This window comes from Lemur catta, chromosome 12, assembly GCF_020740605.2.
Source record: "Lemur catta isolate mLemCat1 chromosome 12, mLemCat1.pri, whole genome shotgun sequence".
NCBI lineage: Eukaryota > Metazoa > Chordata > Mammalia > Primates > Lemuridae > Lemur > Lemur catta.
This window is the reverse complement of record NC_059139.1, coordinates 50,159,671-50,180,365: the sequence shown is the minus strand read 5'-3', so window position 1 is coordinate 50,180,365 and position 20,695 is coordinate 50,159,671. Positions and strand designations below refer to the sequence as shown.

General features: G+C 36.8%; 1 protein-coding gene across 1 annotated transcript in view; it reads right to left on the bottom strand.

Moving 5' to 3' along the window:
- Positions 1–6,311: 6,311 nt before the first annotated feature.
- Positions 6,312–20,695, bottom strand: part of SCAMP1 (secretory carrier membrane protein 1) — an 80,581-nt gene continuing 66,197 nt past the window's right edge. The window contains exon 9 of the mRNA XM_045565638.1: positions 6,312–9,093. Within this exon, the coding sequence (XP_045421594.1) occupies positions 8,929–9,093 (165 nt within the window). The 3' untranslated portion in view covers positions 6,312–8,928. The remainder of the gene's footprint in view (positions 9,094–20,695) is intronic.

The window sequence follows — 20,695 nt, the reverse complement described above, 5'->3', positions numbered from 1 at the left end:
TCAAACATGACACTAAATACACTTTTTGTAAACTTTCAACTCCCCAAGTCCCTTGAACCACTTATTATCTGACAGAATAAGCAAAAATGGCTGTTGCCTCCCCCTGACCTAGGGCCTGTGACAGTTGAAACTATATTTATGTTTTGGTTTCTAAATATACCTGACACTTGCCAGATTTCTAATAAAAATTATAATTAAAAGCTGAAATAATTACCTAAATCACTAAAATATTTTCCAAACACACCATGATCTGAATAACCCAAGCAAATTGAGGAAAAGTCAGTTGCTTTTCGGGCTGTCCTATAATTTCTCAGAAGTTAACACAGAAGAGACAGAACTCTGGCTTACATTTCAGCAGAGTCCTTTCTGGGGAGTCCTCTGTGTGCTTCTCACCTGCTAGCAGTTTGCTTCTGGGTCAGCTTTCCACAACTGATCTGGGACACGTTGCATTCAGCTTACTCCTAGATCCCCTTTGCTTAACCAAAGAACCACTTCAGAGTCTTTACTACCCTGGACATTTCCTTTATGTGAGTATTATTTCAGTAGTTTCAAATAATTCTATACCTTTTTCAACCCTCAGACACTGAAGGATAAGGGCACTAAAGCAAACTTTGGACTATGCTTCAAAGCAGCAAGAACCAGTAACTGCATTTTAGAGACTCACCAGCAGCTTAGTCATTTGGCAGGGCCATCCCACTGCTGCCTCTACTACTATCTTCTTCCTTGCAGCTTCCTCTCCTTACCCTGCAGAGTTCTCCAAGATAAGTCTTCAAGACATGACTGCTAATTTTGCTTAGGTGCACAGGATGTAAATGAAAGCACAAATAAGAGGAGGCAGTGAAGCCAAAACTGCAGGAGAAAGAAAAGCCAATCAAATAACACAAAGCTATTAGCAGCTCTTCAGCTTTTTATAGCCAAACATCCTGAAAAACCTAACACCTACAGGGAGGCAGCCCACAAAGTGCCTATGTTTGGAGGAAACCACTATAATTTTATTCACGAGAGAATAAAGCCTGAATTAAGGCAGGGACAGTGGGGCAATCAGTGGGATGAATTAGACAGATGTTACAGAGAAAGAACAGATGGGTCACTGATGAGAAGTGGTGGGAGAAGGAATCAAGTCTAGGATGACTGCCAGGTATTTAGTGTAGGCACTGGATGGAGAGCGATGCTATCACCAAGATGAAGAATCCAGAAGGAGCAAGGACAGTGAAGGTGGGAAGGTTCAGCTTAGGTTGCCAATGGAGAAGTCCTGTGTGCAGCTGAAATATACCGTGGGGAGACCAGGTTAGAGTCACAGATTCGGGAGTCAATACACATGGACAGATGGGTAAGTTTTAGTTATTGTGTACATTCTATGTGCAGATACTATGCTAAGCCCCTCACATAATTCACTGATTCATCAAAACCCTATGAGGTAGAAACTATTATTAACCTCATTTTATAGATAAGTTAACTGTCACGTAAGTGAGGTTAAGTAATGTGCCCCAGGTTAGAAAACTGTTAAGTGGAAAAGCAAATACAGATTTGACAACCAAAGGCAACACTCCCAAACAGCTAATGTTATTTTCTTCTTCCTTGAATGTTCAGGGTGAGAAAGTGGCCAATACAAACTCCTTGGCAAGACCAGTATCTCTGTGTGATCACATAAGCAGCACACTTAACACAATAATTAAATAAGGATTTGTCCTCAACTGTTTCTCCAAACACAAATGCCAGAGGCAATTCGGTAAGTTAATACCGTTGAAGAGCAGGCAGCAGGCACCTGCTCTCCAACAGGCCCCGCTCCACAGGAGGTAGAGCTAGCTAGCCCTTGGTCTGGACACTTCAGAAATACATGTTGTAAATTTTTCTTGGTCATCAATACTTTTTCTAGTGCCCGTTGTCCTTAAAAGGATGGACATGAATTACCGGAAACGTGGAAGGATGGAAGGGAACACAGAACCGGAAAGAGGTGGCACTGTGTGACAGAAGCAGCCCCACACTTGGCAGGAGTCAGGGCAGCTGGTTATTCTCACTACCTCTCTCTCCAGCCCTTCACCACTACCACTCACTGAGTGACCTTGGGGTAATTTCCTAGAACTTCCTGTGACATAACAGACTTGGTGTGAGGATTAAGGTGCTGTAAATAATGCATTAAGTGTAGTCTCTGGTATACAGTAAGTCCTCAGTAAGTAAAAGTTACTATTAGAAGAAAACTAAAAGCATCCTCTGTCCATCCAGACTAGTATCATTTTGAGTTGCTTTTAAAAATTTCATGAAGGGTAACATAACCTGCTGTCAAAACCAATCAAATTTTACCTAGAGACTTGGTGGATTGGCTACCTTAGGCCACCATTTCTTTTTCCATCTTGTTACAATAAAGCATTCAGCTAATCATCTTTACCTTAGAGCTTTCAGGAAGTGGAAGATTTCTCTGTGGATGCAGGATATACAGTTACTGCTGTTTAGCAAAACCAAAAAATAAACAGGTAGCATTAGGTGAGACCACAAGCTACGGGAAACCAGAAAGCACAGAAAACAGACCTCCTGATTATTTGTCAAAACCTACTGGTATAAAAGACTTTAGAAAAGGAACATTTAATGTTGGCTAGCATATGGAAAAAGAGGCTCTTTTGTACATTGCTAATGGAGGCATAAATTGATAGAAATTTTTCTGGAGAGCAATCTGGCAACGCACATCAAAGTTCTTTTAAAAAAAAATATGCACACCCTTTGACCCAGCAATTTGTATTAACAAAAGAACAAAAGCCTGAGCCCCTAAATTTAATATATTCCTTGATAAATTATTTATAATAAAAAGCCCCTGAAAATCAGAAGCTAAAGGAACAAGACTTTATGATACAAACATATAATGGTAGCTATACAGCAAATGTTATAGCAATATATTCAGAAATATGAAAAGTTTGATATATTTATATCATAAGTGAAAAAAGATAAACCAGTGTCTTAGTTAAGATTTCCAGTTGAATGTAACAGGAAACCACTTCAAGATAGCTCAGAGAGAAGAGAGTAAGTATCACGAGGATCATGAGGTGAGATGAGAGTGAGCAGTAGGGCCTCACATAGGAAATGGAAAGCTGTTAAGACCTTTCTGTGTCCTCCTTTCTACGTCTCCTTGCACGCCTGCTTCATTTTTCACTTTCATTGCAGACCAGCTTTCTTGGTGATTCCTTCCTCATGGCAGAACATGGCTACTCAATCTATCCCAATTCTGGAAAAGTACAGTTCTGGACACATCTACACGCAGAATAAAAATCTGATGAGCCACGCATGAATTCACTGTGGCTAAATGACATCCAGTACCAATGTGGTTTTCAGGGTCCCAAAGAAATGGGGCTTGTGAGAACTAGGTAAACATCCCTAAAGAATCTACTAGAAGGATGTACAGGATAATCTCATTTTTTAATATTAGAAAGTTGTCTTCCTAGAAAAACAGAAAGATACAAACTAGATTTTAATAGAAATTATTCATGGGTATAAAAATTATGAGCAATTTCAGTTAACTTCTTTTGCTTGTAAATATTTTCTATAAATTATACTGAAATATATATTATTTTTATAAACTAAAAAAGTTATTTTTTAAAACAAACTATCAGGTCATTATGATATGCTAAGTGAGGGGAAAACAGGATTTTTAAAAATCCATATTGCTTATGTATCCCTTAACTCTATAAAATATATACATGCATAAAAAAAGAATGGAAGAAAATACAATAAAATATTACCAGAGGTATCCCTAGGTGATAGAATTAAGAATTTGTTTTTATTTTCTCATTTATTACTTCCTGTATTTTTTAATTGTTCTATCATAGATATACATCGCTTTCATACTAGAAAAAAAGTTTGAGGGATGTATTTGCCCAGTGGGGTCAGTTTTTGTATAGGAGACTAGACTATTGTAGAAACCACTGTAATCACCAGATAATGTATTACTGATTTTTAGTGTTTTCCCTCCTATCCCCAAAATACCTGAATAATACTACAAATTGTCAACAGTAACAACTACAAAAAATCATGATTAATCTTGAGAATCACACAAAATTCTAGGATTACAATTAAGTACATACCGAAATAACTAAAGAGTTTAAAATTTGCATGTATGATTCTAAAACATAGAACTATTTAATGTATAGAATATTCAGTCATACAAGTACATTACTAAAAATTACTAGATAGAAGGAGATTAACTATTTTCTGTCCCTATTAGAAAAAAGATAAAATGGGTTTGAGTGTTGGGAGTTTTAGCTACACCATCAGCCATGTCAAGTCAGATATGAGCTGAGAAATTACTCACGATTTGGATAAACACAAAATGTAACACTCACTGCGTTTCCACACGGTGGCTCCCATATTCCCTTGCTAACTGCAAACGTGAAGAGTGCACACCACAAAGTTAAACTGTCAATATAAAATCCACAGGAAGGGTGAGAAAACTGGAGAACAGTCTTTCCCTGTGTTCTCAGAATTTTTAATTAGAGATCTGCCTATATATAATAGAACAGACGAGTGGCAATACCTGGCTCAGAAAGTGTCTGCTGATTTCTTTCCAGCTCTCTATATTCTCTTTCTATATACTGTGATAAACCTTTAAAATAAGGTTTAAAAATACCCACCAAAACAACAAGCATGCTGTTTTATAAATGTGCCCTAAAATTCTAGTGGAAATACTTCACTTTCCATGATACTTAACCACTGAGATACAACTTTTTAGTTGAATAAAAAAGTTTTTAAAACAACTCTAATGTTTTTTGTTTGTTTGGAGACAGTTTCACTCTGTAGTCCAGGCTACAGTGCGGTGGTGTCATCATAGCTCACTGAACCCTCAAACTCCTGGGCTTAAGTGATCCTCCTGCCTCAGCCTCCCAGAGTGCTAGGATTACAGGCATGAGCCACCACACCTGGCCTCAATTCTAATGTTTTAAAACATATTATTTTACTCTAAATAAATTTATATTATCATACTTGAAAATCTATCAGGGTAAGGTGCTATTTTTAACCATCCTCAATTATTTTTAAATTAATTACTCTTGGCCGGGCACGGTGGCTCATGCCTGTAATCCTAGCACTCTGGGAGGCTGAGGCTGGTGGATCGTTTGAGCTCCGAAGTTCGAGACCAGCCTGAGTAAGAGCGAGACCCCGTCTCTACATAAACAGAAAGAAATCATCAGCTGGACACTAAAAATATACATATAGAAAAAATTAGCTGGGCATAGTGGCGCATGCCTGTAGTCCCAGCTACTTGGGAGGCTGAGGCAATAGGATTGCTTGAGCCCAGGAGTTTGAGGTTGCTGTGAGCTAGGCTGACACCACGGCACTCTAGCCCGGGCAACAGAGTGAGACTCTGTCTCAAAAACAAAAAACAAAACAAAACAAAACAACTCTTATTTCATCTTTAAAGAAAAAAAAAAAAAAGGAGATATAGTAAAATGGTATATGACAGTCATGGTAATTCTAAGCTATACATAAGCAGGAAAAAAATGCCCCAAATGCAACAAATTCCATATATAAAGTCATGCTAACCACAGATTTTTACCAACAAATACAAAATTAGATACTAAGTTTTTTCAGATAAGTACAAAGCATTATGCTATTACAAATGATTTACACAAACAACTAATAAATCTAACAACATAAATCTCCTTAAAATGCAAACCATACATTACCTCCACATGAATTATAGAATTAGATATTTTCCTAGTAAATGAGGTATAAAACTCCAAACTCACATTTTTTAGATAACACTCAGAAAGTAAAAAATATTGTTTCTATTTTAACATGTATTTCTCAAAAGAGTCACTATGAACATTATTTTAGATTATATTTTTACATCTTCTTTAGCTAACCAAGTGAAAACTTCAATAATACACAAAGAGGTACTTTTATCAGTACATAAAACAGCAACAGGTAGTAGTAGCAAGGTTAGGAAATGGAACGTAAGTTCAATGAAATCAATACAGTACTAGTACACAAGCATCTATTTTTAACCCACAATGAAACATCAGAGCCATAAAACAGGTTTTCCATTTTGAATTTAACTTCTTGACAGTCTGTATTTTGACCTTAAAGTGGTCAAAATATTTAATATGGATGAAGCTAATGTTCCACTACCTATAAAGATCTAATGCGACAGAAAAATTGTTTTATGTTGCTGAGAGTTTTTAATTGTCTTTTATATTATGTTTAGCAAATGATAGAATTATACATAGGTTTATAAAAATCAAATGTGAAATTTCTATATACCATAAACCCTCAACATAATTTCTGCTTCTGTATTGCTAATGTAGTTCTTAAAATTATACAAACAAACATTCAGTAAACAGCATTTTATTTTATGACACTCTGTGATAATACAATAAATATACAAAACTTCCAACCCACTGAAAACATGCAACATTAGAGGGACAGATGGAGAGCATTTATATAGAACCATGACAGTCACCATGATGGCAGTGCAATATCACTGACAAAATATACAAACATCCTCAGATAAATAATCCAAGTCCCAAATTACAAATCACCGAGCAATGATTTTCCAGTGTTCAAACTTTGGCTTGAAATAAAATAGCCACGTTTAATATTGCAAACTGAAAAATGACGTGATACCTACTATGTGAAGACCATTCAGGACTGTAATTTTAGTATTAAATATAAAACACTAACAAATGCCAATCTTTTGCTGAGTGAAAATGTAAATATTTACTGATTATTGTTAATAATGAATGTAAGAATTTAAAGCTCCTTTCATACCTGATGAAACTGTAGGCATTGCCATAATTTTAATGCACACTCATGTTTTTAAAAAACATAATTTTCTCTCTTAAACTTGTATTAACCCAAATAACTGGATTTTAAAACATTTTCCCCATCCACAGAAAAAAAATACTGTGGGTTATAATTATTCTTTGCTATTGAATAGTGCTACCTTTGGGGATTTCTACATAATAGAGAGAAACAATCCAATTCTGAAGGAAAGTCATCTCAGTATTTGTCAAATGTCTGTAATATATCTTTTATTTGTAATTTAAAGAAAAACAAAAATGGGCTTGGGATATAAGTTAATGGTGGATTTAAGTGCTCTTGTATTTTGTGGTTCATGTTTTGGATGTGTGTAAAATCCACACTCAGTAAAGCACATGATGAAATAGATTTTCAATTATGACTACAAGGCTCTGAAAAACTTGAACTGGCTTGGTTGGTTTAGAATGTAAGTGGAGATTATCACTGATCAGAAATATTCACAAAAACAGCTTTAAATGCATACTCTGAAGAAAAAAAGAAATATCTTCCCCCAGTATATTTAATTTTAATAAGGTCCCAAATAAATCAAAATGTAAACACCATCTGGATAGATCTGTGTTACCTAGTAACATGCTAAGCTTCATAAATAGTGAGAACTTGGCATCCAACCCCCCACATGAAACTTATTTTAACTCCAGATTTGGGGAGAATGGAAGTGATTTAACCATTTATGTCCATATGCCCATATTATTTTTTTTTAAAAATGATTTACAGTCTCAAATAATATAATCCTTACTTAAAATCAAGTAATCACTGCCCATCATTCTGCAATCTTAAATTAGCTACAGACTTCCAAAACACAATAGCATGACTTACAAATGCCTTTGAGTCATTTAATCAATACTAAAATCAATTCTAAGTTTGATCCCAATATAAGAACAAAGTTCTGTGCTACATAGTAACTGTAATGTGATTATCATAATTAATGCATTTAACTGTATTTGTATTTTCTTGCTTAGTGCAAGTTACATGTTTTATTTTTTTCTATTGCTGAAAATTTTAGATGTATTCAGTCTGTCTCAAAAAATGAAAGACTTAGGTGTATTAGGGATTCAAGTACATGAAAAATGCCAGGGTCTTTTTATTTTTAATATTATTCGAGATGAAAGGCTAAAAGAAAAATCCCTTAAACACTGTACGTTCTTTTTAGACAAGGGTTAAGCTAGTCTTTTAACCTCTATTAAAAATCACATATACACACATCTCCAAAAAGAGCTGTCAAATACAATCTCAGTTCAATTAAAAAGAGTAGCCACAAGAATATACCAAAGTTTCCATATAGTAAAATTTTACTATATGAATGCCAAAAATTAAGGAAAAAAAAGGAATTATTACCACTACATTCTATTGCATCAGTTAACTACCATCTGTTTTGGATAATGCACTGCATATTATATTAAATTCTCATATTGTACCCCAATAAATTCTAATTTAAAAGAAACTATTACATAAAATCATTTCTATGATTCCATGAACTCCTGAATCCTACAACCATAAGCAGTACAGAGCCCCAAATACTGTTTTAAGAAATGTGGTACTCATGCAAGATCAGAGATTGTTATCAAAATATCAACTACTCTAAAAAAAGAAAATAAAAAGAAGATAAAATTTACATTATCTACTACAAAATGCACACAGGCTCTTCACTGGTGACTGAAACTGCTAAAAGCAAGCCAATTTAAAAATCCTTATGTGTCTGCTGGCCTATTTGTTTCAATATAAATAGAGAAAAAAGAATGAAACATAGCTTCACTGTTCCAATGTGTAATCCTTGTCTCTAAAGATCCTTGAAAGAACTACTGCAGTTAGTATTAAATGTATTTTTAATCATAAGTACCATATTAATTTCAGTGTGTCACTACTGAAACAATTCACTGAACATCATCCCCCAAAAAATATGGAGAATATTTATTTAGCATGTAATTTTTTTTCTGCAAGGGGCACTGAAATATTAAGAAACTCTTAAGTAATAAGGAAGTTTTTCTGATTTTAGCCCATGCACAAGTGAACAGGAAATATCCATGCTGTGTGTACTGTGTGTTTTGAACATAAAAATATCTGTAGAATATACAGTAACTGGAGAAAAAAATACAGTCAAAAGGTAACAGTGTATTGTTTAAAGATTCTCTAAATTTGGTTACCCTTGAAAGCATTCTGAGCTGCACTAGTTGCTGCAGTTGAAGCTGCATTTGCAGCTGCAGTCTGGACAGTTTTGTTGGACATTACACCTGTTGCAAATTCTTGTTGGGCCTTCTCAAAACTAGCACCTGTTGTGCGATATAGTCCATGTACCTAGAAAAAGACAAAAATGAGAAGGTAAGTACCATCTACACATTCATTTCCAGCAGCTCCTAAATTAATCTCAACATTACTCAGAAATAAAAGGACTAGTTGTAGCCATGACTCCTAAGATCAAAACAATTAGCCATCACACTGGCAGACAATATTGTATTTAAATATTTTCTTAACACAGGTTTTTCCTTTTTTCTCCAAGCAGAAGAGATGATTATGCCAATTCAAACCAAAAATAATTTAAAGAACGCCTTCTTAGCCAATTGCAAAAAGCTATCTTATCTTCTGCATCCAATTAGTTATTATATTACAGCATTACAATAGAATGGCTTAAACATTGTAACAGACAATCTGACTTTAATACATTAATTTACAATCCCCAACAATTCAAAGAGAACAATACCTTATCTTGTTCTATTTTGGCTAAATATACATCACTGACCCTATTATAATCAAATGGTATCACTTTATCATTTAATGTATCAAACACTCTTTATGTCCTTCAACACACTGCTGTTAACCACTGTATACAATTTACCTATGTTTGGTCAAGTCCTAAAGAATGTACAAGAAGCACTTCTGGGAATGGCCTCTCCATGATTCCTCATTCAAATCTTGGGGTTTATTTTCAGGAGTAGAGTTCAAAATTTTTCTATCAGCATATGTTTTAAGCTGCATAATTAAACTATGAAGCTCATCAATACATAACATTACCCACTCAACACAAATTTAACAAAGGAAAAGATAAAACAAATTAGAACAAACACTTACTTATTACATGCCTACAAACTTTGGGGGCAGGGGAAGAGACAGATAAACAAACCAGTAATTACACTGCACAGTGATTGGATCTAAATTAGAAGCTTGACTTAAATACAATCAAAGCAGGTTTAGGGAAGGGGCCAGTGCATCCAAGTCATTCTTTTTCCAAACCTAGATAGGAACCGGTAACTATACAGTGAACATGGAATAAGATAAAGTAGAATGGGTCAAAGACACTCAAGTCAAACCTGGCTACCAGGAAGTAGTTTCAAGAAGATAGATAATAGGGATGATAGGTTGGTTTAGTGGGGAGGTGAGACAAGTTCTAAATAGTCATTCATTCCACAAATGTCTACTGAATACCTATTCTAGGCCTGCCACAGCAGTAGGTGAACATTTGGTTTGGAGCTCAGGTGAGGACTAGGCTAAGACACAAACTTGGAAACCACGGGCATATGTTATAGACTGAATGTTTGTGCCCCTGGCCCAATTCTTACGTTAAAATCCTAACCCCCAATGTGATAGTACTAGGAGGTGTGGGTCTTTGAGAGGTGATTAAGTCATGAGCATGAAGCCTTCATGAATAAGCCTAGTGCTTTTATAAAAGAAACCCCCAGACCAGGTGTGGTGGGGCATGCCTATAGTTCCAGCTACTCTGAAGGCTGAGGCAGGAGGATAGCTTGAGGGCAGGAGAGTGCAGGATGATCATGCCTATGAATAGCCACTACACTTCAGCTTAGGCAACAAAGCAAGACCCTGTCTCTAAAAAATAAAGAGACCCCAGAGAGCTCTTTCATCCCTTCCACCACTTGAGGACAAAGATGATAGCTAGCTATGAACCAGGAAGTTGGCCCCAACAAGACACCCAATCTGTCCATGCCTTGGATCTTGGACTCCCCAGCCTCTAGAACTGTGAAAAATAAATATTTGTTGTTCAAACCACCCAATTTATAGTATTTTTGTTATAGCAGCCCAAAGGAACTAAGATAACATATAAATGGTAGTTAAAACCTTGGCATATATGAAATTATCTATGGAGAACATGTAGCATAGGAAGAAAAGAAAATCAAGTACAGAAACATATTAAGACACCAATATTTAAGAGGCACCCACAATAAGAAGGAATGATTAGAAGAGGAATGGGAATAACCAGGGACTTCTCGCTGATGTCAAGGGAAGAAAGCATATTAAGGCATGAAAAGCTGTCAGGGTACAAGATAAAAATAACCCAAACAGCCCAAGTGCTTCTGACACAGTGGTGAAAGCAAATGCCATATTACTGTGCATCAAAATATAAAATGGTCAGGAAGAAAGAGTACTGACAAGTACATATACTGGTAAACTCCAAAATTCTTTTCCTCTAGTACCTTAGCATTATAATAAATACAGAATTAATTATTTTATTCCCTTTTAAAACCAAGTTTTCTATGGAAAATTAAAGATACAGATAAATTATTACTCCTATGTTCAAGAAATTTATCTCACAGTGAGGACAAATGATTGGATCCTAGAAAAGTGTATTATAGAAATCTAATATACCTTTACTTACTAGACCCAATCATAATGCAATGCAATTACAAGTTCACTTGTCTCTCTCTCCCCCTCTTCTCTCAAGTTTACGGTCATGTAATAAATAAATGTTAGTTCTATTTTCCTTTGTTATTATTTCCTTTATCAGATCTGCATTAAATTGAGCAGCTGATGCTATGTGTTCATGGGCTTCACAGTTTACTTAAAATGTAATTCATAGTCCCACGGAGAGGCAAAATAAAGGTAGGAGTAGCACATATTTCTCACAGTCTGTATCTATACAGAGACACAGAGAGCCACCTAGAGGGAAAAGACCACATATGTGTTCAGTGCACAAAGCTCAAATACTGTACTAAATCCATTATATCCATGTGCAAAGGGCAGATTCCTGATTTTGGGGCTCCCCCAAAATGACAGGCTAATCATGAGGACCAACATCTCAAAAAGCTTATCATTTTCCTGTGTTTCAGATTGATACCTACTGACAATTCACATTCTTTATGAAATCAGGAACAAAGTTTTAACATCAAGTACTAAAATTTTTTAAAGATTTTTTAACAAGTTTAATACTTGCTATTTCTTCTACTTACGAGAACTGCATTATTCCTAGAATAATACTTAGTTCTAAGAATATTACAGAAAAGGCACTAGGTTTGGCACCTACTAATTCCACTACTTTCTAGGTGGCTGGCCACCACGCAAAACCTCAAGTTTAACCATAAAACAAGGATATTTGTTATCCTATCTGCTTCTCAGAGTTTTCCTAAGGATCAAATCAGAATGTATGTAGGTGGGTTATACTAATATAAATTAAAATTAACTTTTAAGTATCTGCAGAAGTGTCACAGCCAAAATGTAGATGCACCTCCAAAAGGGAGTCCCGCTTCCTTGATGCATTTTCAGATCTAGTACAATGCCACAGTGGTGTATGACAGAAAAACTGTATACTGTGGAAATTAAAGAACCATGATACTTTACTTAAAATAATCTAAACATATGTTTTTATTAAAGCTTATAGAGCATCATTTCAAGAAATCATGCTTTTTATTAATGTAAGATCCCTTTCATACCAAATTTTACCTTTAATAAAAGCAAGGAAAATAAGAACAAATAATATTAAGTATTTCTTTTATCCTTATTCTGAGTTTTTAAAAAACTCATGGATCCCTAAGCCTAATTTTTCCAATTAAACATTTCTTAGAAACCCTCGATGAACCCTCCTGCCCATGGATCTGGGTCAGATATATCTTCTATAACCCCATGAGTTATCATTCTAGTTTCACCCTGTTGAAATTTCACTCATCCTTTAAGGCCTATCTCAGATACTGTTTTGTCCTCTTTCATGCCTCAACTAGCTGTGGCTCTAACTGTTGTGAGTACCTCCTATACTCTGTATATCTTTTAGGGCAGCGGTCCCCAACCTTCTTGGCACCAGAGACTGGTTTCACTGAAGACAAGTATTCCACAGATGGTGGAGGTGGGGGGACAGAACTCTGCGGCCCGGTCCCTAACAGGCCGTGGATGGACTAGTCTGCAGCCTGGGGGCTGGGGACCACAGTTTTAGGGCATGTATATTGTGTTTCTTCTTTTGTAGGGTTTATCTCCATGTTTTATTATACCCCATATGCTTTTAGTTCCCCAAAGGCAAGAGCTAATTCTACTTATTGTTATACCACTCTAAAAGACACAGTTTAGTAACTTGCAGTGGAAGCCACTGAATGATTATTTATCTGTCTGCTAGTATTAAATGGCCCAAAATTTTCCTCATTGATAAAAAAAAGTTACCAAACAATTGCAAACATTCTAGTAAATTGTACCTGTGTCACAAAGTAAAATGCTCAGTTTACAGTTACCTCAAACATACTACTTCACATCTACTATTTAATAGAATGGCTATGAGAAATATGGAAAATAACAAGTATTGGCAAGGCTGTAGAGAAACCGCTGGTGTGAATGGAAAATGATGAAGCCACAGCAGAAAAGAGTTTAGAGGTTCCCCAAAAAGCTAAACACAGGCCGGGCGCGGTGGCTCACGCCTGTAATCCTAGCACTCTGGGAGGCCGAGGCGGGAGGATTGCTTGAGCTCAGGAGTTTGAGACCAGCCTGAGCAAGAGCGAGACCTCATGTCTACTAAGAATAGAAAAATTAGCCAGGTGTCATGGCATGTGCCTATAGTCCCAGCTACATGGGAGGCTGGGGCAGGAGGATCACCTGAGTCCAGGAGTTTGAGGTTGCAGTGAGCTATGATGATGCCACTGCACTCTACCCAGGGAGACAGAGCAAGACTCTGTCTTGAATGAAAAAAAAGAACATACTAAGGATATCAACTGCGAACAGGACAAAAACAACTTGCTCAAGAGTGCCAATTTTTTCTAGGAATTCAAAATTATTACTCTACCTACTGTGTCCCCTGGATGAAGATGACATATAACTGGACAAGCATTTTAATAAGGCAATGTGAATCACCTGGAATTGATTCCTAATGAAGAATGACCTGGATGGTTCTGAGAGAGAGAGAGAGAGGTCACATAACTACAGAAAAACAGTAGGGTAGAATTATCACCTTACTATCCTAGGTCCTAAAAGAAGTTTATAAAAAGGGGTGAGCAACAGTAATGCTTTCAGAGTAACTACAATGTAGCCCTTGAACAACATTTAACTGCTGGGGTACACTTCTATGTGCATTTTTCCCCAGTCAAACTCAGATTAAAAATACAGTGTTCATGGGATGCAAACCCCGTCTATACAGAGGCTTTTCGTGTGTGGGTTCTTCAGAGCTGTGGGACTTCAGTAAGCACAAATTTCGGTATACATGGGGGAAGGGGAACCAACCCCACATATACTGAGGGATGACGGGGGAAGGGGAACCAACCCCAGATATACTGAGGGATGACTGTAACAGTCACTTTTAACCTAAGACAACTATCACCACTTTATATCTTGTTAACGAAAAAAAAGCCAAACTCTGTAAAATAATTTTAAAGAGATTCATTCTGAGCCAAATTTGAGGACCATGACTCGCAGCCATGCCCAAGAAGCCCTGAGCACGTGGACCTGCTGTGGCTGGGTTACAGTTTAGTTTTATACATTTTAGGGAAACAGGGGTTACAGGTAAAGTCATAAATCAATATGTGGGAGGCATACACTGGTTGGCCCAAAAAGGTGGGCCATCTCAAAGGGGGGGGGGCTTGCAGGTTATAGGTGGGTTTAAAGATTCTTTGACTTGTAATTGGTTAAAGACATGAAGTTTTGTCTAAAGGCTTGGAATGTTTTAAGATAAGGAGCTGTTTGTCAGAGGTTTGTCTTGCATACCCTTAGGCCTGTAAATGGGTTTACAAAGGATATCCCCAAGAACGGAGGGGGGGCATGATGAGGCATGTCTGACCTCCCTCCTCCTGGCAGGCAACTTAGTTTTAGGATATTCCTTTGGCCATGAAGGGGTCCATTCAGTCAGCCAGTTGGGGGGGCTGAGCCTTAAGATTTTATTTTAGTTCACAATATAATAGACTATCTCCACAAAGCATTTACTATAAAACACCAACTTAACTCATTAGTGAGACTTAATCATTATTCTGGATAATATACCCAAGTCTATACTCCTATACAAATTAAAGAATACCTGCCAAATAGATATTATAGTAAATAAAATTTAAAGCACCTGGGGAAACTTGTTTTTTAAAGAGACAAAAGAAATTTTTTCTAAAATTCTTTTGAAATGTAAGAAACCTCACTATTAAAAACTATTTTATTCACATGGATATGAAAGTCTATGAACAAATTCCCAAATTTCATGGAAAAGATAATCATCCAAAACAAGGTCCCAAAAGAAATACAAATTATGTATTATTTAGTAATTCCTTCCATATTATTCTAGCTCTTATACCAACTAAAAGAAGGGAATATTGTTGGATTCCTCTGATCCATAGCCTCCTGTGACTCATTCATTCACTGTTACTTGACCCATTTATAGTATCTCCCTCCTTAGCCCAAAACCATTATTCAATTCTAACAATTTACTATAGAAAGAGGACCTTTTAAAAAATACCATTTAGAAACAATCTGAGAGAAAATTTCAGAAATCTATTTGTGAAAGATAAGGATTGAACTTATTTATCTATGTATATGTATAAGAGACATATACATCCTTTCAAGACTTGAAATTTGGATTATAAAATGACACTATGAGGGAAACAAAGACATCACAGTCTCACACTGGGCATTCTACACACCAGTAATTACCTACTCCACTTATGCAAGACTTGAGAATGCCAACAAAATTCTCAAAATCATATTCATTTCAATTAGAATAAATATATACCACAGAGAACATTTAGCTGGGGCTGGACAGAACAGCTTAATAAAATCCAATAGTTCTAGAGCCAAAATAGCGTGCACAGAAAAACTTTAGACGACATTAACTGTTCATGAAGAGCCTGACCCCTAGTGGTTATAAACTATGGCTACACACCCTCAAAGGATGTTTTTGGTTATTAAACAGCCAGTTTTGAGCAACTGTGAATAAAAAAATAAAAAGAAAAACCAGTTGTTTTTATTGGACCTAAATTTCTATCACAGTAGGAGAAATTCCTGCCATTAAAATATGAAAGCTAACTCAAATTATATTTTAGCTTATATTATCCCTATTTATTGTACTTCATAAAATCATACCAAAAAAACTCATCTAAACTTACTTCGCAGATAAAGAATAGCAGACCCAGAGAAGTTTAGGGACTTACACAGCACCAACAGATAGTGGAAACATAAAAAGAGAGGTAACAGGTAACTACTTTAACTATGAGGTAAAAAAAAATTCAACTAAAATATTAGATAAATAAATATCAGACAAATAAATGCATGATTCTCATATCAATACTTTTATTTGGGAAACAATCATATTTCTTTTAAATGCCTGGCATATGAGCACAGCCCTGTAACTTTTCCTTCATGGATTGGATCCTGAAAAACTGTGTACCTGGAAAACTGAAAGGGGAAAAAAAACTGCAGAGTGCTGTACATAGTCGTCCATTACACAACAGCCGCAGAACACATACTTCCTTCACACCCTGACTCGATTGATCATCTGTGTCACGTATGTCCCCCCGTCCTGACGACCACTGCTGGGTAAAATCTCCTCCTCACTCTGCCCACAGCAGACTCTTATATTCACTCCGTAATATACTTTCTAGGCTTCACTCACCTCTAAGAACTCAATACTTCCCAGTCTAGAAGTCCAGCCCACAGCTCTTCTCCTTGGTCCTAACTGATATATCCAAAAGCCTACTGAGTATTTATATTTTAATGCCCCACCAGTATTTTAAACTTCCCATATTCAAAGTAGAAAACATCTTGATCCCCAAACCTGCTTTTCTTGCATTCTCTCTTCCTGAATGGTCCATCATCTAAAAACCTGGGTGTCACCCTTGAGTCTTCCCTTGTTCCCTACTTCCAGACCCAAGTCAAATTAACCGTCACCTGATCATTTTCTCTTGACTACATTAACTTCACACTTCCTTAGTTCAGTAATGATAATGGCCATTTCCTTAGTTCAGACCACTATCATTACCAAACAACTTCTTATCTCGTCTCCCAGCCTTAGTTTTTCCAAGCACCATATCCTGTCCCACAAATCCCAAATCTATTCCAGGATAATCCCTTTAAAGCTCAAATCAGATCAATTCAGTTACTCTCCACCTTAATACTCTTCTATGGCTCACTACCCCTTTTTGGAGAAGATTCAAACTTAACAAGGTTTCCTAGTTTACCAGGCCTTGGCGGATATAACTACAGTTAATGAGTTGAATCTCATCTTCCCCTATCCTCCACCATCAACAGTCTACATTTTTCCCAGTCCTAGCTCATGCACCAAGTTTATCTCCCCATCCATTCTGAGCTACTTTTAATTCCCTGAATTTGCCATGTTATTTCCTACAACTAGGTGTGAACATGGCATGCCTGCTACCTGGTACCTACTTAACCTCTTCCCTGCCCCTTATTCCTTTATTTAGACAACTACAATGATGAATAGTCATTATATCTCAGCTGAGGCAATACTTAAAAAGACTTCATTACTTAAAAAGACCTCCAAAACATGGTTAGGTGTCCCTCTCTCCCTATACTCACCTCTATAATAATCATCAAATCACTGGATTGTGGTGCCCATTCGTTTCTCTTCCACACCAATACATGAGCTCCTTGAACTTATGCATGGCACAGTGCCTAGCACACATAATCCATGCTCAGTAACAGCTGTCTAATGAATGAAACCTGTAACATATCACAAACCCTCTACTATACTCTAAATTTATTACATTTCTGATTTTATGAAACACCCTCAATAATACATCTGGAATAATAAAGGAATTCTCCCCAAGAATGGTGCTATGTTCAGTTTTAGGTGTCAATTTGGCTAGGCCACAGTTCCCAGTTATTCAATCAAACACGAATGTAGGTGCTGTTGTGAAGGTATTTTGAAGATGTGATTGGTATCTACTATCAGTTGACTTTAAATGAAGCAGACTATTCTGGAAGATCTGGCTATGCCTCACCCAATCAGGCCTTAAGAACAGAACTGGGGTTCCTCTGAGGAAGAAGAAATCCTACTTAAGACCAGAGTTTCGGCTTCTGCCTGAGACTTTCAGCCTGCCCTTCCTAACAGCCTGGCCCATGGATTTCAGACTTACCTAGCCAGCCCTAACAACCGTGTAAGCCAATTCTTTGAGATAAACTTCTTCATTCTGTTCCTTTTCTCTGATGGAAAACTGACTGATAAAGAGCACCTACTAAACAAAAGTAAATACTAAACCAGATTCTGAATTACAAAATGATACTAAAGAGTCAAAAAGATCAGAAAGGAAAACTATTTTTTAATTGAGGAGGCCTTGTGCTATGCTATTTACATTCATTGTTTCATTTACTCCTCACACCAATCCTACTAAAGTAGTTAATTATTCCCATTCTTTCTTTTATTCAACCAATATTTGAGGGCCTTTCACATGCCAATCACTGCCTGTCACTGATTCAGATGTGAGGAACACCCTGAAAGCATATAGACCAGGTCCCCACTTTCATGCAGCTTGGAGTATAGGTGAGGACACTGAACCTCGGTGTTTATAGGTGCCTGTCTCAGGTCACACAGCTTAAGTGAAGGCATGGATTTCAACCTGACTTGTATGGTTCCAAAGCAAAACTCTTGCTCTTCTCATTTAACTCCAATGCTAAGGACTTGTTTGACCTGGAGGGGCTTCACAAACTGGGTACCCAGAGTATGTGTACTAAAGGTATGTCAACTGGCTCAGGTCCCACAGTGAGCAATACAGAGAGTAAGTTCCCCCAAGAAAACAGAGGATGACAAAAATCCCTAAGACATGAGGCAATGAGAAAGATTCTGTGGAAGAGGCAGCAAGATCTGTGCTGGGTCTTAAAAGAACATCTACTGATGTCTTCAACTGGAAGATGAATTAATCCATGGGTTAAAAAGGATAGCTTAAACAAAATTTGGAACAAAGGGATGTAGATGATATATTTGAAGAAAATGAGCAGTACAGTTTGATTAGCATAGGAAAGTGTGGATCTAGGAGCTGTGAAGTGTCACCACTAACCCTTCTCCCACAAACCCATTTCCCAACCCCAAGTCCATGTCAAAAATCTGCAGAGTGCTGTTTTGTTGGGTTAGTTTTTTATAGTTTTTATAGTTAGTTTTATATAGTTTTTTATATATAAAATGGACTGAAAAAAGGGTGAGGGGGTGTGAATGACCCATAAAAAATTTTCTGGAGGGTAGGAATGGAAAGGAAGAGAAAGATGAAAAGGACTCTAAGAAAGTGACTAACAAAGTAATGGAAGCACTGACAGATGCAGTAATCACAAAGTGCATAGTCAATCTCCTTCATAGTAGCTACTCAAGGTACTCAATAAATGTTTCTTTTTAAAAAGCTCCACTGAGACAAAACTTGTATAGTATGCAATTGACCCTTTTAAAATACACCATTCAATGGTTTTTGGTATATTCATAGAGTTGTGAATACAACATCTATACAACCTAATTTTAGAACACTTTCATTACCCCAAAAAGAAATCCTTTAACAATTAGCAGCCACTCTCCACCCCACCCGCAAGCCACAGACAACCACTAACCTACTTTCTGTCTCTAAAGATTTGCCTGTTTGGGATATTTCATATAAATGGAATCATACAATATGTGCTTCTTGAATATGAGTCAGAACATCTAGAAAGAGAGCTAGTGCTGAGAAGAAAGTGAAGAGTTTATGAAGCATTACTGTAAGGTGATACCAATCAACTAGAGATGTAACGAAAGGTTTAAGCAAAGCATTATCTTTTCCAATTCCAGGATTCTAGGTCACCCAGGTATAGAAGAAACTGAAACAATGAGGATGAAATTTCCCCCTACCAAATTGTATAGCAAAGAGCTAACTGCATTTAAGACATTTATTTATGAGCTGGGTAAAAAGATGGAGGAGAAAGAAGAGCCAGAGAGGCAGGAGAATGAGAACACAATTACAAAGGCCTAGGAAGAGAAGCCACCTGTGGTGTAGAAAGCTGCAGAGGTCAAGGAGAAGAAAAACTGGAAAAAGACTATAGGATTTAGTAACTTGAGAAAGCTGAGTTTCAGTAACATGTGTCTTTGGTGCAAAGTTGTTAAACCTTCTAAGAGAGAAAATAAGTAGCAAAATATGGACAGAAAAAGACATAACCTCCTCTTAATAGGTTTTGAGAAGGATAAAAGGTAAATGTATGAGTAAAGTATTTCAAATCTGCAAAGAGGTTTTAAATATAAGGTAAAACTGGCCTGGCACGGTGGCTCAAGCCTGTAATCCTAGCACTCTGGAAGGCCGAGGTGGGTGGATCGTTTGAGCTCAGGAGTTCGAGACCAGCCTGAGCAAGAGTGAGACCCCGTCTGTACTGAAAAATAGAAAGAAATTATCTGGACAACTAAAAATAGATAGAAAAAATTAGCTGGGCATGGTGGCACATGCCTGTAGTCCCAGCTACTCGGGAGGCTGAGGCAGTAGGATCGCTTGAGCCCAGGAGTTTGAGGTTGCTGTGAGCTAGGCTGATGTCATGGCTCTCTAGCCTGGGCAACACAGTGAGACTCTGACTCAAAAAAAAAAAAGATAAAATTATTTCTATGCGTTCTTTGTACATATGCTCAAGTTACCAAATTGGGATGGCGGGGATCAAGAAAAAATTTTATAAGGACCTATTTTCTTTAAAGTGAGATCCACCAAAAAGCCTATCATTTTAAAACATAGGTGTTATTCTCAGGGTCTCAGTATCATGTTTGAACACATGT